The following is an 18467-nucleotide window of genomic DNA, read 5'->3' on the forward strand; positions in this document are numbered from 1 at the left end:
GAGCTGAAGGCAGACACTTAACTCACTGAGCAGCCCAAGCGCCCCAACTCACAACCCCAAGATCAAGAGTTGCATGTTCTACCAATTGAGCCAGCCAGGGTCCCAAGATCCTCTTTATATCTCTTTATATCTTACATGTCTACTTTACTTTTTGAACATATGAGATACAGTAATAATAACTGTTTTGATGTCCTTCTCTGCTAATTCTAACATCTGTGTCAGTTCTTGGTTGGTTTGATTAATTAGTCTCCTCAGTATTTGCTGTGTTTTCTTGTCTCTTTGCATACTGGCTAATCTCTGCTTGAATGTCAGGCATTATTAATGTTCTCTTGTTAGATGTTGGATTATTTTTTTGTATTCCTGTAAATATTCTTGAGCTTGGCTCTGGAATGCAGTTAAGTTACCTGAAAACCATTTGATACTTTGCAGTTTTGTTTTTTGGTATTTTTAGGCAGGTCTGGAGAAGTACTCAGTTTAGAATGAAGTATTCTCCATTACTGTGACAAGACCTTCCTGAATACTCTCTCCAGTGTCTGAAGACCTGTGAGGTTTTCCTTTAGCTGGTGGGAACAGTTCCTGTTCCTGGCCCTGTGAGAATGCTGAGCACTGTTTCCTCTCATCCTTTTGGATGGTAACTTTTATCAGCCTTGAGTAGTTTTCTTACATGTGTGCATCAATCAGTACTGTGTTCAACATTTAAGGGGACCCTCTGCACCCTCTGTTGTCCAGCTCTCTCTTTTCTGGCCCTTGGGCCTATGAACTCTCGCTATTTTTGTGTCCTACTCAACTTAGGGAATCTTTGGTGCTCCCCCATAGTTCCCCTTCCTTATAAAATGGTATGGAAACTCAAAGCACTGAGCTGAGGTGATGGTAAGACTCACACTATTTGTTTTCCACCTCTCAGGGATCACTTTTTTTGTTGTCTGATATACAGTGTCTTAAAAGTCATTTTTCATGTATTTTTATCTTTTATTTTCTTAGTTATTTTAGGTAGGAAGGCAAATTCAGTCTCCCTTTTACTCATTTTGACCAGAAGCAAATGTTAAGTTGTTCTGCTACTGATGTTTCAACCCAGGTACCCTCCCTCTTCTTTTCCTGCACCTTCTGTTCCTTACTTTTAAAATCTGAGACACATAGGGCGCCTGGGTGGCTCAGTGGGTTAAGCTGCTGCCTTCGGCTCAGGTCATGATCTCAGGGTCCTGGGATCGAGTCCCTCATCGGGCTCTCTGCTCAGCAGGGGGCCTGCTTCCCTTCCTCTCTCTCTGCCTGCCTCTCTGTCTACTGTGATCTCTCTCTGTCAAATAAATAAATAAAATCTTTAAAAAAAATCTGAGACACATAAACATTTTACAGAATTCTACATAGACATCAGTATCATCTTTACATTCCTGATCCTACTACTCCGTAATTGACCAATAAAATTGTCAGTAGTGAGCAGAAAAAGTTCAAATTCTTGTTCTGTTGCCCTCTAGCTGTATCTTGAACTTGTTTATGCTAAATACTGGTGCTTTTCCCTATACATGCTTAGAAAGCTGAAGAGAAATCAGAAAAAGCAAATATATTCTACTGAGCTATACATTTGGCTTAACCCTGAGAATTTTTAAATTCTTAACTATGAAAAATATAACATAAAAAATAGAAAAATAGAAATGTGCTGAAAGTCTCACTTCTACAAACCATTGTTTTCTTTCTGTCAGTATATACCCTTCTATGTCTTATCTGCATCATATTTTGTACATGATATAACAAAAATACACTTTAGTATTACTTTTTAAAATATTTTATTTATTTGAGAGAGAGAGAGAATGAGCAATGGAAAGAGAGAGAGAGAGAAAGACTCCCTGCTGAGGAGGGAGCCCGATGCAGGGCTCAGGCCCAGGACTTGGAGATCATGACCTGAGCCGAAGGCAGTCACTTTACCAACAGAGTCACCGAGGCACCCCATTACTTTTTTTTTTTTTTTTAAGATTTTATTTATTTGACAGACAGAGATCATAAGTAGGCAGGCAGGCAGGCAGAGAGAGAGGCGGGGAAAGCAGGCTCCCTGCTGAGCAGAGAGCCCTATGTGGGGCTCCATCCCAGGACCCTGGGATCATGACCTGAGCCGAAGGCAGAGGCTTTAACTCACTGAGCCACCCAGGCGCCCCTGCCCCCATTACTTTTTTTACTTAATAGAATTACATTATATGTGGCTGCATAGTGCTATAATTATCTTTTTTTTAACATATTTGTCATGTAAGCATGCTATGATTTATTCAGTTGTTTCTATACTAAGGTAACTTCTTTTTTAGTTAATACAAAGAATAATTTCAGTGACTATCTTGACTTTCCTTTTAGGTTATTTTCTTGGCTAATACCCTAAAGTGAGATTACTAGAGTAAAGGATATAAAGATATTTAATGTTCTTGTTGCATATTACCAAATAGCTTTCTTAAAAGATTGTACCACTCTTCACCTTTACCAGCCTAGCTGAAAGTGTCAGTCTTAACATACCCTTGTTAGCACTGTATATTATCACTTAAAATGAAATGTTGTGGCTAACACAATTAGTGAAAATTACTTTTTATTATTATTCCTTAGTTTCTTCATTTCTACAAAGTGTGCCATATTCCTTAGACTTGCCAAATAGGGGCATTTCTTTCTTCTGTAGGGGAGGAAGAGAGGTCTCAAAAACATATTCATGACCCTGTCTTGGAGGGGTATGATCATTGGTTTTCTTTCCCCTCCCTCTCCTGCATTCATTCACCAAATGTTTTCAGAGCCTTTTCAGCAGGCCCGGTACTATGCTAGGCTCTAGGGGTAGAATTTAGGAGAAGGCAAAGCTATAACCTCTGCCAAAGAAAGAGCCTACATTCTCTATGTGTGATTGGGAGTGGGCAAATCTGCCAGCTAAAGTGTTCCCACCACATTTGGAAAAAGCAGACTGTGTTTCAGCAAAGCATTAACTTGAAAATTTAAAAGGAACTAGTAAGTGTAGAAAAACCTACCAGAGGAACTTTTGATTATACTGACTTCAAGGAAGTTTAGCAGCTAAAGAAAGACAAATCTAAAGAGGAAAGAGACAAGCATAGCTACATTTTAGGGACAATAAAATAATGCATTCTAATGGAAAATGCTTTCTAAATGGCTGTGACCAGGGACCATGAAGTTTTACTCGTAGAGAGAGGAGGGGGATGGAAACAAAATAAGAAAACTATGTAAGCAAGGCAGCTACCAAAGGCGGACGCTTAACCGACTGAGCCACCCAGGTACCCCCATATTCCTAAAATGATTTAGTTTTGCCTGGTTTTGAACATAATAAAAGTGAAATCATAATGGATGAGTTCTTTTGTAAGTGGCTTTTTGACTCAATATGATGTGTATAAGATTCTTCTACTGTGCTGCCTATAAGTATTGTTTGTTCACACTCATTGCAAAATGATCTCATTCTATAAATGTATCACCTGTTCTATTGTGGATGAACACTGAGTTGTGTCCATCTTGAGCCAATTGTGAAGAACATGCTATGAACCGCCTCATATATATCTCTTGTTGCACACGTGTAAGATGTTGCGGAGTAGAATAGCTGAAACATAGGATATGCATGTTTTCTACTTGGCTACGTGTTGCAAATTCTTTGCTAGGTGGTGGCATTAATTACCACTCCTACGACCAGTGGTGTTCTTGCTGCTTGAAATCTTTGACAACATTTACTACTGTTATACTTCACCTTATTGCCAATTTGGTGTGTGTACAATGGTATCTCATTGTATTTTTAAATTTTTTTTAAATTAAAAAAAATTTTTTTCAATTTGACAGACAGCACTAGTAGGCAGAGAGGCAGGCAGAGAGAGAGAGGGGGAAGCAGGCTGTCGAAGCAGAGAGCCCGATGTGGGACTTGATCCCAGAACCCTGGGATCATGACCTGAGCCAAAGGCAGTGACTTAACCCACTGAGCCACCCAGGCGCTCTCATTGTATTTTTAAAGTAACATCCCTAATAACCAAAGTGGTTAATCATCTTTTCATGTAATTTTTGGCCCCTTGTATTTTGTCTTTTGTGAGGTCCTTGCTCATTTTTTATGTTAATGTGGCTTTTTTTTTTATTGATTCATTCTATGTTCTTTGTACTCATCCTTTGTCAGTTTTATGTGTTACACGACTTCTCCTAGTTTGTGACTTGAAAAATGATTTTTCACTTTCTTCATAGTGCTTTTTAACAATCAGAAGGTGTTATTTTAGTGTAGTGAAATAGTCTTTTTCTTTATGTGCAGCACTTTCTGTCTCCACTTTTAAGATATCTGCAATACCCAAGATATCTTCTGAAAGTTTGTTAGTTTTGCTTTTCATCTTTAGATCTTCCAACTGCTTGGAATTGATTTTGTATACAGTGTGGAATAGGGGTCCAGTTTTATTTTTTTCCACATAGGATATGTGATTTCTGAGCATCATTTATTTGAAAGAAAAGGTCCCACTGATCTGCAGGTCACCCCTGTTACATATGAAATACCCAGATGTCATATGAATCAGCTTTTTGGACTTTCTACTCTGTTCTGCAGCTCTGTGTTTACTCCTGGGCCAGGTACACTCTGCTGTTATTAGTAAAGGTTCATGAGCTTGATTCATTACAGGGAAAGTCCTTTCATTTGTTACTGTTCTTAGTTCTTTAATACACAAGATTAAGATAGTGCTTATGTTCCTTTGGGCCTACCATGACTCACAGAAAAGAAAAGCCCATTTCGTGGACAATACCTCTGTTTCCAATAACAGGGCCAACTTCCTCATTAGGCATTGAAGGCACAGTGCCTTGGGTCCATAATACTTTTAGGGGCTCATGAAAATGTTTTAATTTATTTTATAATCAGAAGAAAACAATGAAATTTGGGTTGAAGAAAGTACTTTAACATATAATACTAAATAGTCATTTTTATATCAACACTGTCACAAAACATATTTTCAAGTACTTTTCTAGAGGGAAAGGGCCCACCTAGGCAAATATGCCCAGGGCCCATAAAGTGGCCCTGCCTGATAGTGTTCTTAAAAATTATCCTGTTAGACATAAGGGCAGAACTTAGGTGGTCATCCCTATCCTGCCATATAGGCTAAGGCATAAAAACATGTTTCCTCCTAATGGTAGATGAGCATATCAGCTTCATTTGGAAAAACTATACACACCAGGAAATTAATAATCCCCCCAAATGCTAACTTTAAAATTTGAATAAAATGGAATGTAAGTAATATCTATTTTCAGGTATTTGCCAATACTAGGAGTACAGGAATAAACAAATGAATATAGTAGAGCTTCTAGTATCTAAAAGAAATACAGACAGTGAACAATTATAATTGGGAGGAATGTCACATAAATAGAAGGATGGTAGCAAGGCTGAGTTAATCCTTAGTTGCAAAATAGGTGTAATTTTTGGTTTATCAAATGAGGAAAGCAAGGCATAGAAGTGGCTTGTCCCAAGTACCAGTGAATATATTCAGAAGTAATATTTGAATACCAGGACTTTGACTCCAAGCCATATGCTGTTTACCATGACATAGGAAACTGTCAATAAATTAGAGTGTTTCACACTGAATAAGAAACAGAAATAGGTGGGGTGCCTGGCTCAGTCATAAAGTGTTTGCCTTTGACTCAGGTCATGATCCCAGGGTCCTGGGATTGAGCCCCGCATTGGGCTTCCTACTAAGTGGAAAGCCTGCTTCTCCCTCTCCCACTCCCCTGCTTGTTTGTGTTCCCTCTCTCGCTTTCTCTCTCTCTCTCTCTGTCTCTGTGTCAAATAAATAAATAATATCTTTTTAAAAAATGAAATAGAAATAGAATAAAAACCAAAGGGTTCCTTCTTTCTCTATTTAATCTTTTTTCCCCTATATTTATTTAGGTGTATTCACATATCATAAAATTTACCCATCTCAATTGTATACGTCAGTGATTTTTAGCAACTTACCAAATGGCACAACCACCATCATAAATCAGTTTTAGAACATTTTCATCATCCCCATAAGAACCTGGATGCCCATTTTCAGTTATTTTCCATTCCTACCCCCTGGCCTAGGCAACCATTCCTTATTTCTTTTGTCCATAAATTTGCCTTTTCAGGATATTTCATATAAGCAAAATCTTAGAGTGTATGATCTCTTTTGTCTGGTTTCTTTCATTTAGATCATGTTTTTGAGGTTCTTCCATGATTTAGGTTGTGTCAGTAGTTTGTTCTTTATTATTGCCTAACAGTATCCCATAATTAGATGGATACTTCACATTTTTGTCTATCCATTCATGCGCTGATTGACATTTGGTACTTTCCAAATTTCAGCTATGGCCAATAATGTTGCTATGAACATTTATATGTAACTTTTTTTGACGACATGTCGTCACTTCTCTTCGATACTCAGGTGGAATTGAGGGGTTATATAGTAGTTTATATTCACCTTTTGAGAATCTGCCAAAATGTATTCCAAAGCGGCTGCCACATTTTGCGTTCCTACCAGCAGTGTATGAAGGTTCCAATTCCCCCACATCCACAGACTCTTACTGTCATCTGTCTTCTTGATTATAGTCATTCTAGTGGGTGTGAAGTGGTATTCATTGTGGCTTTGATTTACATTTCCCTAATGACTAACGATGTTGAACATCTGTTCATGTGCTTATTAGCCACTTGTACATATTCTTTGAAGAAGTGTCTATTCCAAACCTTTTGTCCATGTTTTGACTGTATTGTCATCTTTTACTGGGTTCTAAGAGTTCTTTGTAAATTCTGGATACAAAGTCTTTATATTAAATATGATTCATACATTTTTTCCCATTCTGTTACTTGTCCTTTTATCTCTTTAATGTTACCTTTTTAACTGTAAAAATCCTGAATTTTATCCATTTTATCCATTTTCCCGGAAATAAATCCTTATATTTACAGTCAATTGATTTTTAAAATATTTTATCTATTTATTTGACAGAGAGTGAGAGAGAGAGAGAATCTGAAGCAGACTTTGCACTGAGTACAGAGTCGGGCGCAGGGCTCCATCCCACGCCGCAAGATCATGACTGGAGCCGAAACCAAGAGTTGGACATTTAACTGACTGAGCTACCGAGGCACTCCTATAGTCAACTTATTTTGGACACATGCAATTCACTAACAAAAAGATAGTTCAAAGATGGTGCAGGAGCAACTGGATATCCACATGCAAAAAAAAGATGAACTTAGATGGTCATTTCATACCATACACAGAAATTAACTCAAAATGGCTCATAGGCTTTAATATAAGAGATGAAACAATAAAACTTTCAGAAGAAAACAGGAAAGAGAAATTCAAGATCTTTGGTTAGGCAAAAAATTTTTTTAATTGATTCCTGAATTCTTGTCCTGATATAACAATACACGTACATACATGTGTGTTTGTACGTGGCATGTGAGCACGGTGTAGGTAGGTAGCTGTATAGCCACCTTCAGTCAAAATGATAAACTATTTTACTGGGATTGTTAACTAAAATTTGAATTATCAGTGACATAAATATGTTGAAAACAATATGCTAGGGATAAGTGGCAAGCTAACCAGAATAGAAAATCCAGAGCTTGGCAGGTAGAATTCAAGACAAAGCTGTGTAAATAGTAAATTAGTCCCTTCTTCAAATACTATACAATGTGTCTACCTACATTTCAGGCTAAGAAATGTTGATTATAGGAAGACACTGACTGCAGACTGTCTTCTATAAAAGGAAGAATCTTTACCAACTTGGGAGATGCTACATACTCCAATGTTTGCAATGATTTCATAACAGTAACATGAAATTTTTAAAGCCTGTTACTTTCAACATGTGTAGGAAGAAAGAAATTATTGTTGAAGACTCATCAACATAATTCATCAAGAGGAAAGTTTTAGATACAAAGCCTCACTTTAAAGGTACTTTCTTCACAACACATGCCTTCCTTAATATCCATCACCCATGTTGTATTGAGCACTGGGTATTACATGCAAATAATGAATTGTGGAACGCTACCTCAAAAACTAATGATGTACTATTGTTGGCTAACTCAACATAATAAAAAAAATTTTTTTAATTAGAAAATTAATTTCTATTAGAAAAAGGTACTTCTATTAAATTCTATGGATTGCACTTAAAATGGTCTTATTTTTAAAATAATTTAAATTTTTAATTTTTTTTAATTTAATTTTAAATTTTTATTTTTTTAAATTTTAATTTTTAAAATTATTTATTTATTTATATACTTGACAGAAAGAGAGAGAGAGCACAAGCAGGGGGAGCAGCAGGCAGAGGAAGAGGAAGAAGCAGGCTCCCTGCTGAGCAAGGAGCCCAGTGTGGGTCTAGATCCCAGGACCCTGGGATCAGGACTGGAGCTGAAGGTAGACTCTTAACCAGCTGAGCTACCCAGATGTTCCTGTATTGTTGTTGTTTTTAAGACTTTATTTATTTATTTTTGAGAAATAGAGAGAGAGAGAGAGAGTGTGGGTGCATGAGCAGGGAGGAGGGGAAGAGGGAGAAGCAGACTCCCTGTGGAACAGGGAGCCCGATGTGGGACTCAATCTCAGGACCCTGGGATCAAGACCTGAGCCGAAGGAAGACACTTAACCAACTGAGCCACCTGGGCACTTGCACTTAAAAATTGTTAATAGCTCATAGTGAAATAATCACTTTCATCTCTACAAGGGATACACAAGAATATGGGCATTGATCTTGGCCACCTGTGTTCACTGTGAGTTAGTCAGTGCTCTATCTGTGTCTTTTCACGGCAATTGATAGAGTCTTTGTAAAAGCCTGAATCTTGATTTCCTCTATTTCAGAGCAATATTTGTTTTCAAAATATATTTTCTAATATAATTAAAACTGCATTACTGTTAACATTTTAATATATTTTCATTATTTTCAGGTACATCTGGTTATTTATATATCTAACTGTCCCTTTTAGGAACAGTAGCATGTTTTATTGGCTTTTATCCCCCATGTGAGTGGCTTTTAAATCACTGGAGCCATTGGTTGAGTGTTGGAACCTTACCTTCCTGCATCTGACAAGGGCTTTAGAACACAGCAAATGTTTCATATGTTTTTGTTGTAATAAAGTAAATATTCACGTTTTAAATACTATAGTTTTAGAATCACATTTCCCTAGGCCCAAGGTCTAATGGAAGAAAATATACAAGGAAATCAACCAAATTACTACAATAAAATTCTAGGAGAGACATACAGGTTTATCATTATTATAATGAAATGCAATTGTAATGAAAGCTAATTAATGTTTAATGCCAAGAGCCATGTGCCAACATTTTCTTTCCTGAATACCTAGTAGCATGATATTCTTTCATTCTGAAGAGATACGCTCTCTCCTCTTAGAGCCTCTATCTAAATCTCTCAGACAATTTAAAAATCAGACTTTTACAATCTGGATGAAGTAGACTTAGCTGAGTGCAGCCACAGAGTAAGAAGAGCCCCAGATAAAGTTATCCTTCCTATCATAGCTACCATGGCTAACATCTTCTAGTAACTATGTACTTCTTAAAAGCAAGCAGAAACAATTTGCCAGCTCATCAGAATTCCACAGGAATCTGAAAGAGGAATGCTAAGTAGTGAAATGGATGAAGACAGCCTTTTTCAACTTGTTGAGAGGATACTGGCAAAGCACATACACTGTGAAGACTGCATATCAGATGAGTAAAATGGGTACTTTACCAAAACAAGTGAACTGAAAGACAATTCACAAATTCTTTTAAAATACTTTCTTCTTGCCTAAGATATAACCTAGACTGGTTCTAAATAATTTTCTCAAATACTATCTGCAGTGATCTTTTCAGTTACAGCCCTCCAGCCGTTCAGCCACCTGGAAACATCCAGTCCCACCTGGAGACTTATGCTGCCCTCAGGGCCTGGGCCAGTGCTGTCCTCTACACTGGAGGAATTTTCAGAAGCCTTAGACTAGAAACTTACCTGCTCAGTGTCAGAGTGGCTGTTCTGCTGATGCTGCTCTGATACTGTAACCCAGCTTCAGGCACTAAAATTTTATCTGGTTACTTGTAACCAAGCCTCTATCTTGAACCACTAGAAACTTGATCCTGGATTCTTCCATTGCGATCCTTGGTCCTGCCTTGGGACCTTACTTAGTATCCTAGTGGGTGCCATATACCCTGTAATGTTCTATGCGCTTAGTTTGGAGCCCTACCCTGGAACTCGCATCTTCTTAAGTTATGTCCCCGGTATATGCCACCTGATAGCTATAACACAGACTTTCCTCATGTCTGGATTTCTACCTATTGCCCACTGTCCAGCTCTTCTAGAGACAGGTTCGATGTTTGACCTAATGTCTTACTCTAATAGTAACTCGGGTAATACCTCCATTTAAAAATATTTCTATTCAAACCAGTCCACAGTAAGTTTTAAATGCATCACTGAATACACATCTGCTGCTCGAAATTCCAAAAGAAAACATCCCATACCTGTCTGAATGAATCCTGATTTGTATCCATTGGTTGTGCCATTTTCCGGAGTCACAGTTGACGATACTGAAGAGTTTGGTTTCATAGAGTGGCAAGTAGCAGAGGATTGTCGGCTTCTACATTCTGGGAAGGAGTAAGAATCACATTATGGGGGGAGACCAGCCCTCTGTTAAAACAGGTGATAGAAAGGCAATCTATATAATCTATAAAATAAACCACGGCTCGTTAAGGGGCAACCACATTCCTTATCAGAGATGCTCCCTCCTCAAATTCTGATTCCAACAGAATGTTCAAGATGGTGAATTCAGTTTGTCTTCCTAAGGCCACATGTCATGTTTAGAAGGACAAAGAAAAAAAGATGAGACTTTTGTTCTTCACAGATTAGTTACCAGGAGAAGAATTACTCATAACCAATGTAATCATCCTTGTTTTATGGATAAGACTGAGGCTAAAATATTGGATGGGCATGTGTGTGTGTGTGTGTGTGTGTGTGTGTGTGTAAATAAAATCTCCAATAAGCTTTCAAGTGTCAGTTAACCTCCTATTAGGATGGACTTAAGTGTGCAACAGGAACCTAGACTCCATGGAGGCTGCTTTTGACATTCTCACCTTGACTTTATGTCCAAAAGCTGAACCAAAGAAAAATGTATATGTAGAAGAGAAAAATTTTAAATGCTCAAATTCTTAACATTCTTAGTTTTTATTAAAGGAAATAGATATATAATAGTCAAGGCGATCTCTGATCATGCAATACCAAGCTTCATTTTAGGTAAGCCAGTATTAATGGAGCTCTCCTGTAATGCTTTAATAATATTTTGAACTGAGCTTGATAACAAATACTATGATACCCCATGGGGCTGTAGCTTCCAACTAAATTATACTACATGTTATAATGTATTAGACTTAAAAGGTAGCATGTGAAAAAGAAATATAAATGGTTGCAAATGACAGTTTGTGTATAGAGGGTCCTTTAGAGAGTTTCCAAGTTTATCAGATATGTGCAAAGGCTGGTAGCAGTTTCCCATAACCTTCATTGCTCGGAACTTCCTTAAAGAGCTACGGTACTTTGGCCTGAAAGGATATTGCCACATTATGTGTAATATATGCATATATTTATACTGATAATATATGTCTGCATAGCTTATATATACATGAATACACAATTTTAATTCTAAAGTCACAACTGCTATAAATACGAGGCCTCGGATGCCTGGCTGGCTCGGTTGGTAGAGCATATGACTCTTGATCTCAGGGTTGTGTGTACAAGCCTCACATTGGGTGCAGAAATTACTTAAAAATAAAATCTTTTAAGGGTACCAGGGTGGCTCAGTTGGTTAAGTGTCCAACTCTGGATTTTAGTTCAGGTCATGACCTCAGGATTGTGGGATTGAGCCCCAAGTTGACTCTGTGCTTAGCGGGGAGTCAGCATCTCTCCCTCTGCCTCTCCCTCTGCTCCTCTGCCTTCCCCCTGCCTCTATCCTGCTCACACATTAAATAAATAAATAAATAAATCTTTTAAAAAAATTATAAAGAATAAATAAAATCTTTAAATTTTTTTTTAAATGTAAGACTTCAAAAAGATTATTGCACCTGTCTTGGAACATGCAGCCATTTCCTAAGGAATTATTTAATGTCATTTCAAATGCAACCAAGAGTAATTACAGTGGAAGACTTAGAGGAAAATCTGCAGTGATAATTTGGATTCATTATGGTATTTCTCATGGTCAGGTCAAAATCTTACACAGACAACAAATGGAAACATTAAAGACAACTATTATATTACCTTTAATAATAGTAATAATTAAAAATCTCAATACCTAAGTAACTGTTCAGAAACAAAGATCAGATATTCCATTGCATTAGAATAATAAAATTTGTGGCAAATCCTATCAATCGCATGAAGATGTGAGACTTCAACTGGATTCAGTTCTATAAATAAGTTAAGTTCTTCTTAACTTAAAAAAAATAAAACTCCACCCTCTTAATAGTGCATTTCCCCAGGTATTGTGAAGAAAGCATTATTTGTTCTAAAGTATACATAGTTCTTTTTTTTTTTTTTCCACAGACAGAGATCACAAGTAGGCAGAGAGGCAGGCAGAGAGAGAGGGGGAAGCAGGCTACCAAGACCCTGGGATCATGACCTTAGCCAAAGGCAGAGGCTATAACCCACTGAGCCACCCAGGTGCCCCTAAAGTATACGTAGTTCTAATGAAAATAGAAAACTATATAACTCACGAGAATTACCAAAGAACTTTAAATAAAGTAGAAAGAGCATCTAACCAGGAAAATGACAATTTGAGATCTTCTCTAAATGCCAGAAGAGCTGGAAAGAGTCTGCCAGCCCTCTACCCTCCTAAGAGACCAAGAGACGTGCACTTTTTAAAACCCAGATAGTCTCTATTAAAAATAGGAGAGGCTGGGGCGCCTGGGTGGCTCAGTGGGTTAAGCCGCTGCCTTCGGCTCAGGTCATGATCTCAGGGTCCTGGGATCGAGTCCCGCATTGGGCTCTCTGCTCAGCAGGGAGCCTGCTTCCCTCTCTCTCTCTGCCTGCCTCTCCATCTACTTGTGATTTCTCTGTCAAATAAATACATAAAATCTTTAAAAAAAAAATAGGAGAGGCTTCTGGGTGGCTCAGTGGGTTAAATCCTCTGCCTTTGGCTCAGGTCATGATCCCAGGGTCCTTGGATCAAGCCCCACACCCGGCTCTCTGCTCAGCAAGGAGCCTGCTTCCCCACCCTCTCCACCGCCTGCGCCTCCCCCAACCCCCAGCCCCGACTACCTCTCTGCCTACTTGTGATCTGTCAAATAAATAAATAAATAAATAAAATCTTTTAAAAAGATAGGAAGAGGCTAGTCAAATAACCTGTCAGAAAGATTTACATCTTTGGATAGCCTTCTGAACTTGGGATATTTATCTATCTATCTATCTACCTGAACCATGTACTAGCCACTTGTTATTACTGTAACATCTCTTTCCCTTCCCTTCCCTTCTTCTCCCAGAGGCTGGTGCTACCTTTCCAGCAGATAAGAGGTCCCTTCGACAGTACACCCTGGGAGCTTCTGACTAGGTAGTACTTTAAGTGCTTCTGCTTCTTTGGCTGGGTGGTGAGCTTCAAGTTAATATGGTTGGAAAATTCTGTGAAATACCGAAATCCTCTTTCTCCACAGCCGATACAGTTTCCAGAAAACCCTGAAAGAAAGAAAATCAAAGTTACTGCCGGACTTGTAAGTTGATACAGTATTTTTACATACAAAAAGTATAGAAATATTCAGTCTTTTTGACCCAATCATTTCTTAATTTCAAGGGATAAAAATACAAGTTTTTTTTAAGCAAAGTTATTTATAAAGACTGACAGTAATTTAATTTCTGCCCTAAAAGGATAATGATTAAGGAAACAGAATGGATAGTATCAAGAGATAGAATTTGTATGGTTGACGTAAAAATATGAAAAAGTTTGGTCCTCGAGATGTCCATTATTCCTTTTCCATCCCTCATAGAGAATCTGCTGACCCTGGTTCTCTACCCTGTGTACCATGTGGACTTGCCTTCAATGCCACAGCTGATTAGACTGTGCTAATATCTGACCCAGTCTGGGACAGACTCTCCTAGAATTTTAAAATAAATACAGAAAGAATCAGTGAGATGGTACTATACCCTGGATTTATAAGGTCTTATAAAATTAGAACCCAGCTTAGGGGTATGTCCAGCAGTGTGTCAGCTAAGGGATGGGAGAGCACAAACTGAGAACCATGAAGAGGAAGCTGGTCTGCAGATAGGAAAGTGTGGACAGTGACGGGTGAACCAAGGCACTGTCAACTTTCCAGTTTCTATGAGACTAAGCTGTACTTTCTCACATGAATGCCCTGAGTCCCAGTTTCTCTTTCTTCACTTCCCTGTACTCAAATCACAGCTTATTACTACTTTAGGTCTACTATCCAAACAATTCTCACTCAGGTTACTCAAACAAAATAAAACATTCAATGACCTGCTTAGAGCAGGGGGCACCGAAAGAAGAAATGGAGAAGGCTAAGAGGATGAGAGGCCATCCTTCGATAAACTGGAAACCAACCCCCTAACATGCAGAGGAAAGTTGCATAGAAAGAGTGTGAGTTCCTCTGGTTCTGACTGATGAGGACCAGCACACGTACTGCCATGTAGTGAACAAGGACAAGAAAGGTGTGAATGGGAAAGGGCATTCCAAACTCCAAACATACAGTACCTTTCTATATACATAACTAACGTAAAATAAATTTACTGGAGGGGCGCCTGGGTGGCTCAGTGGGTTAAAGCTTCTGCCTTCGGCTCAGGTCATGATCCCAGGGTCCTGGGATGGAGTCCCGCATTGGGCTCTCTGCTCAGCGGGGAGCCTGCTTCCTCCTCTCTCTCTGCCTGCCTCTCTGCCTACTTGTGATCTCTGTCTGTCAAATAAATAAATGAGATCTTTAATTAATTAATTAGTTTACTGGAGCACCTGGTGGCTCAGTTGGTTAAGCATCTGCTTTCAGCTCCAGTCATAAACCCAGCATCCTGGGATCGAGTCCCACATCAGGCTCCCCACTACGCAGCTCTCTATTTGTTCCTCCCCCTGCTCGTGCTCTCTCTCTCTCTCTCAGATAAATAAATAATCTTTAAAAAATAAAATAAAATAAAATAAATTTAGGTGAAGTGATACACTCTTTTTAAATCCCAAAAGAACCAGTCACATAATTAACAAAGATAGAGAAGGAGAGAAGGGAAAGGCCACCAGGATTAAAGACAGAATATTTCACAATGTACTAATCTCAGAATGCTGACAATCAGGTCTGAACATTTAGAAATGGCAGTCCGATTTATTATTTATCCAGCAATATTTATTGAGCGTCTTGTGCAAAACTGGACAGAGATTGTTCTAATTTCTGATTGGTTACATAAAATTAGTAACTCTATGTAGTTAGTTTATTATGGTGACTTTATAGAGTTATAAACATTAATGTAGCTTCATAAATTATTTAAAATATATTCAGAGATGGTTTGCATTTGAGAGCATTTGGCTATCTAATATTTTAGAGCTGGAGATTTAAAAAAAAACATGATCAATGGCTGCCTGGTTCACCAAGTCCCCAAACCTTCGAACTAACCATCTCTTCAGGTATGCATGTATCTATCCAACAAATACTTGTACTCTATCTACCATGTGCTAGGCACTGTCTCAGGTACCAGGTTTTCAGCATGGAACAAAGCAGATAAAATCAGTGCCTCCATATAATTTACATTGTCATATGATTATCAGGCCTTGATGGAAAACTGCCTGGTTTGCAAGCCACATATAGCACCCAAACACAGTAAAATGATCTAAGAACAATTTAGCAAAAAAGACAGTGCCCCCTGAAAGATCCAAGCAGATCTATTGGATAGATCAAAATAGTTCATAAATGATATAGTGTGAGAATTAGAATTAACAAATTACCAAGGTGAGGTTTTCTCTTTTCTCTTTTCTTTTGCCTGTTCTCTGAGGTGAAAAGCAAGAGAGCGTGAGAGGAAGAAAAGCAAAGCAACTGGACAATCTTCAGTTACCGAAGTGGCACATTAATGATGAGAATTAATAATATTAAAGAGATAGAATGCTACAGCTCATTTTTAAAACTCTCTATGGTTTCAGTATTAACCTTGGTTCAAGAGAGATTTTATCTGCTCAAATTTCTTGTTGTCATTGTCAGAAAAAATTGTGCTTCTTACAGCCAAATTACAATTTTAGTCTTCCGATTGCATGGTAGATTTGGGACACATGAATGACCTGCCACTATATTTTGAAGATTTTATTTCTTTTATTTGAGAGAGAGAGGGAGAGTAAGAGGGCGAAGTAGACTCCTCGCTGAGCAGAGAGCCTGATGCGGAACTCGATCCCCAAACCATGAGATCGTGACCTGAGCCAAAGGCAGATGCTTAACTGAGTGAGCCACCCAGGTGCCCCTGGATCAATATATATTTAATCAATTCCCCCACGGTCTTTTGAATCTGTATAATTTATATAAAAAGTCAGACAAATTGATATTGGAATCCACTGGGATGCAAGTATATTTGAAGCTTAACATTTTTTCCCACTATATCTTAATGCATTCTGAAATAATTTATCATCAGTAGGAATGTTGGATGGATATTAACTTTTAGACAACAGAGACTGAATATATAAAAATCTCAACAATGTACTTATCTAAGAGAAAACTTCAACCCTTGTGTTGCACTATACTTTCAATTTGGAAAGTAGTTAGTAAAAAATTATGCCCATTCACAAGGCTAGAGAAAGTAAGCAAAGTTCCATTTCTATAAGGGTATGAGTAAATATGACAGAGTTGCAGAATAACTACCATATAAAGAACAAGTGTTCTGTTCTCAGCACTATGGTGGATGTGTGCCTTATAAACATCACTATTTAATCTTTATAACCCTGCAAGGTAGGCATCATTGGCCTCGTTCTACAGATGAAGAGTCTGATACCTCAAGAGGATAACAAGCCTGCCCCAGTTCTGAAAGTACTAAGTGGTAAACCCGGCATTTTACCCTTGGTTCCAACTCCCAATACTCATGGTCTTTGATCTCATACACCTGATTATCTATAATTATGAAACCTATTATTCTGATAATGTTTGTTGTATCCTTTCTATGACACATTCTAGGAGGATTCCTCTGGTCATGAAGAATCACTAAGCAAGAAGGCATCATGAGTGATTTTTCTATTTGTGGTCAGACCCACATGTTAAATATTCCATTTGATGACACTGTGATGCTTGTATATTTTTAAAGTTTATTTATTTTTAGTAATCTCTACATCCAACATGGGGCTCAAACACACAAGCCTGAGATCAAGAGTTGCATGCTCTTCTAAATGAGCCAGCAAGGCTCCCTGACGCTATGATGCTTTTAAAATGCTAAAAGGAAGTTTCCCAAAATTGTTATACCACAACCCAACTGGGTTACTAGTTCTGTGTGTTATCATTTTTCTGTCCCCACATCACAGCTTAGCATGATTTTGTCACACAGTACATTTGGAACACATAGTGTTGGATAAATGTGTGAACAACTGAAGACTTGGGAACTTCTTTGCTAATGTATAAACAACCATTAGACTTCCATGTTAAATCATCTGGTCAAAACCACTAAAAGAAAAGAAAATTAACATGTTTTTATGAAAGCCTTATGGAAAGCATCACTTCTTTTCCTATGCACCAAGAGAAGACTTTAAATTATAATGTAAGGAACCTTTATAAAGCATGGGCAAGGTTACTTTCTGACTCAAGATACTAATGTATGTATTTCTAAAAGTCCGATAACACTGTATAACTAGGAAAAATGCATCAAACTAAACAAGCACAACTTAGAACTGACACAGTTCTTGGGGACCTGGGTGGCTCAGTGGGTTAAAGCCTCTGCCTTTGGCTCAGGTCGTGATCTCGGGGTCCTGGGATCGAGCCCCATGTCGGGCTCTTTGCTCAGTGGGAAGACCGCTTCCTCCTCTCTCTCTCTTTCTGCCTGCCTCTCTGCCTACTTGTGATCTGTCAGTCAATTAAGTAAATAAAAATCTTTAAAAAAAAAAAAAAAGAACTGACACAATTCTTGAATTCTTTGCTCTCTTCTCTCTTTTTCATTTTTATTGTTATTTGTACCAAAAGCACATGATTGCATCTATACTTAGAGAAATTCTGAGAAACAAAAGAAACTCCAGAGAAACACAGCAGCAAAGAAAACAACAAACCTCATGTGACATCTTATCTTCTTAATCATTAATATTAATTTAAAAATAAATCCACTGTTCATTTCCCATGAAGCTAGATTATGAAAAAAGCACAGACTCAAAGTAATACCAGAGAATAAAACAATTCTGAGATAGAGTTACACATTTTATATCACCTATACTTAGTTACTTTGGTTGAACTCATGCTAAATATAAAATGAGAATCACATCAATCAAGTGTAATTAGGAACAATGGGTGGTGTGGAGAAACTGGCAATAAGATACAAAGTGGATAATCTGCAGCTGAATAACTGAGAGTTGATTTGACATCAGGTCC

General features: G+C 38.0%; 1 protein-coding gene across 1 annotated transcript in view; it reads right to left on the reverse strand.

The window, feature by feature from the left end:
- Window positions 1–18467, reverse strand: part of GREB1L (GREB1 like retinoic acid receptor coactivator) — a 272594-nt gene that overhangs the window by 98975 nt on the left and 155152 nt on the right. The window contains exons 8-9 of the mRNA XM_044243306.1: window positions 13435–13611; window positions 10422–10544 (exon numbers count right to left, since the gene is read on the reverse strand). Coding sequence (XP_044099241.1) covers window positions 10422–10544; window positions 13435–13611 — 300 coding nt within the window. The remainder of the gene's footprint in view (window positions 1–10421; window positions 10545–13434; window positions 13612–18467) is intronic.

Source organism: Neovison vison, chromosome 3 (genome assembly GCF_020171115.1).
Source record: "Neovison vison isolate M4711 chromosome 3, ASM_NN_V1, whole genome shotgun sequence".
Classification (NCBI taxonomy): domain Eukaryota; kingdom Metazoa; phylum Chordata; class Mammalia; order Carnivora; family Mustelidae; genus Neogale; species Neogale vison.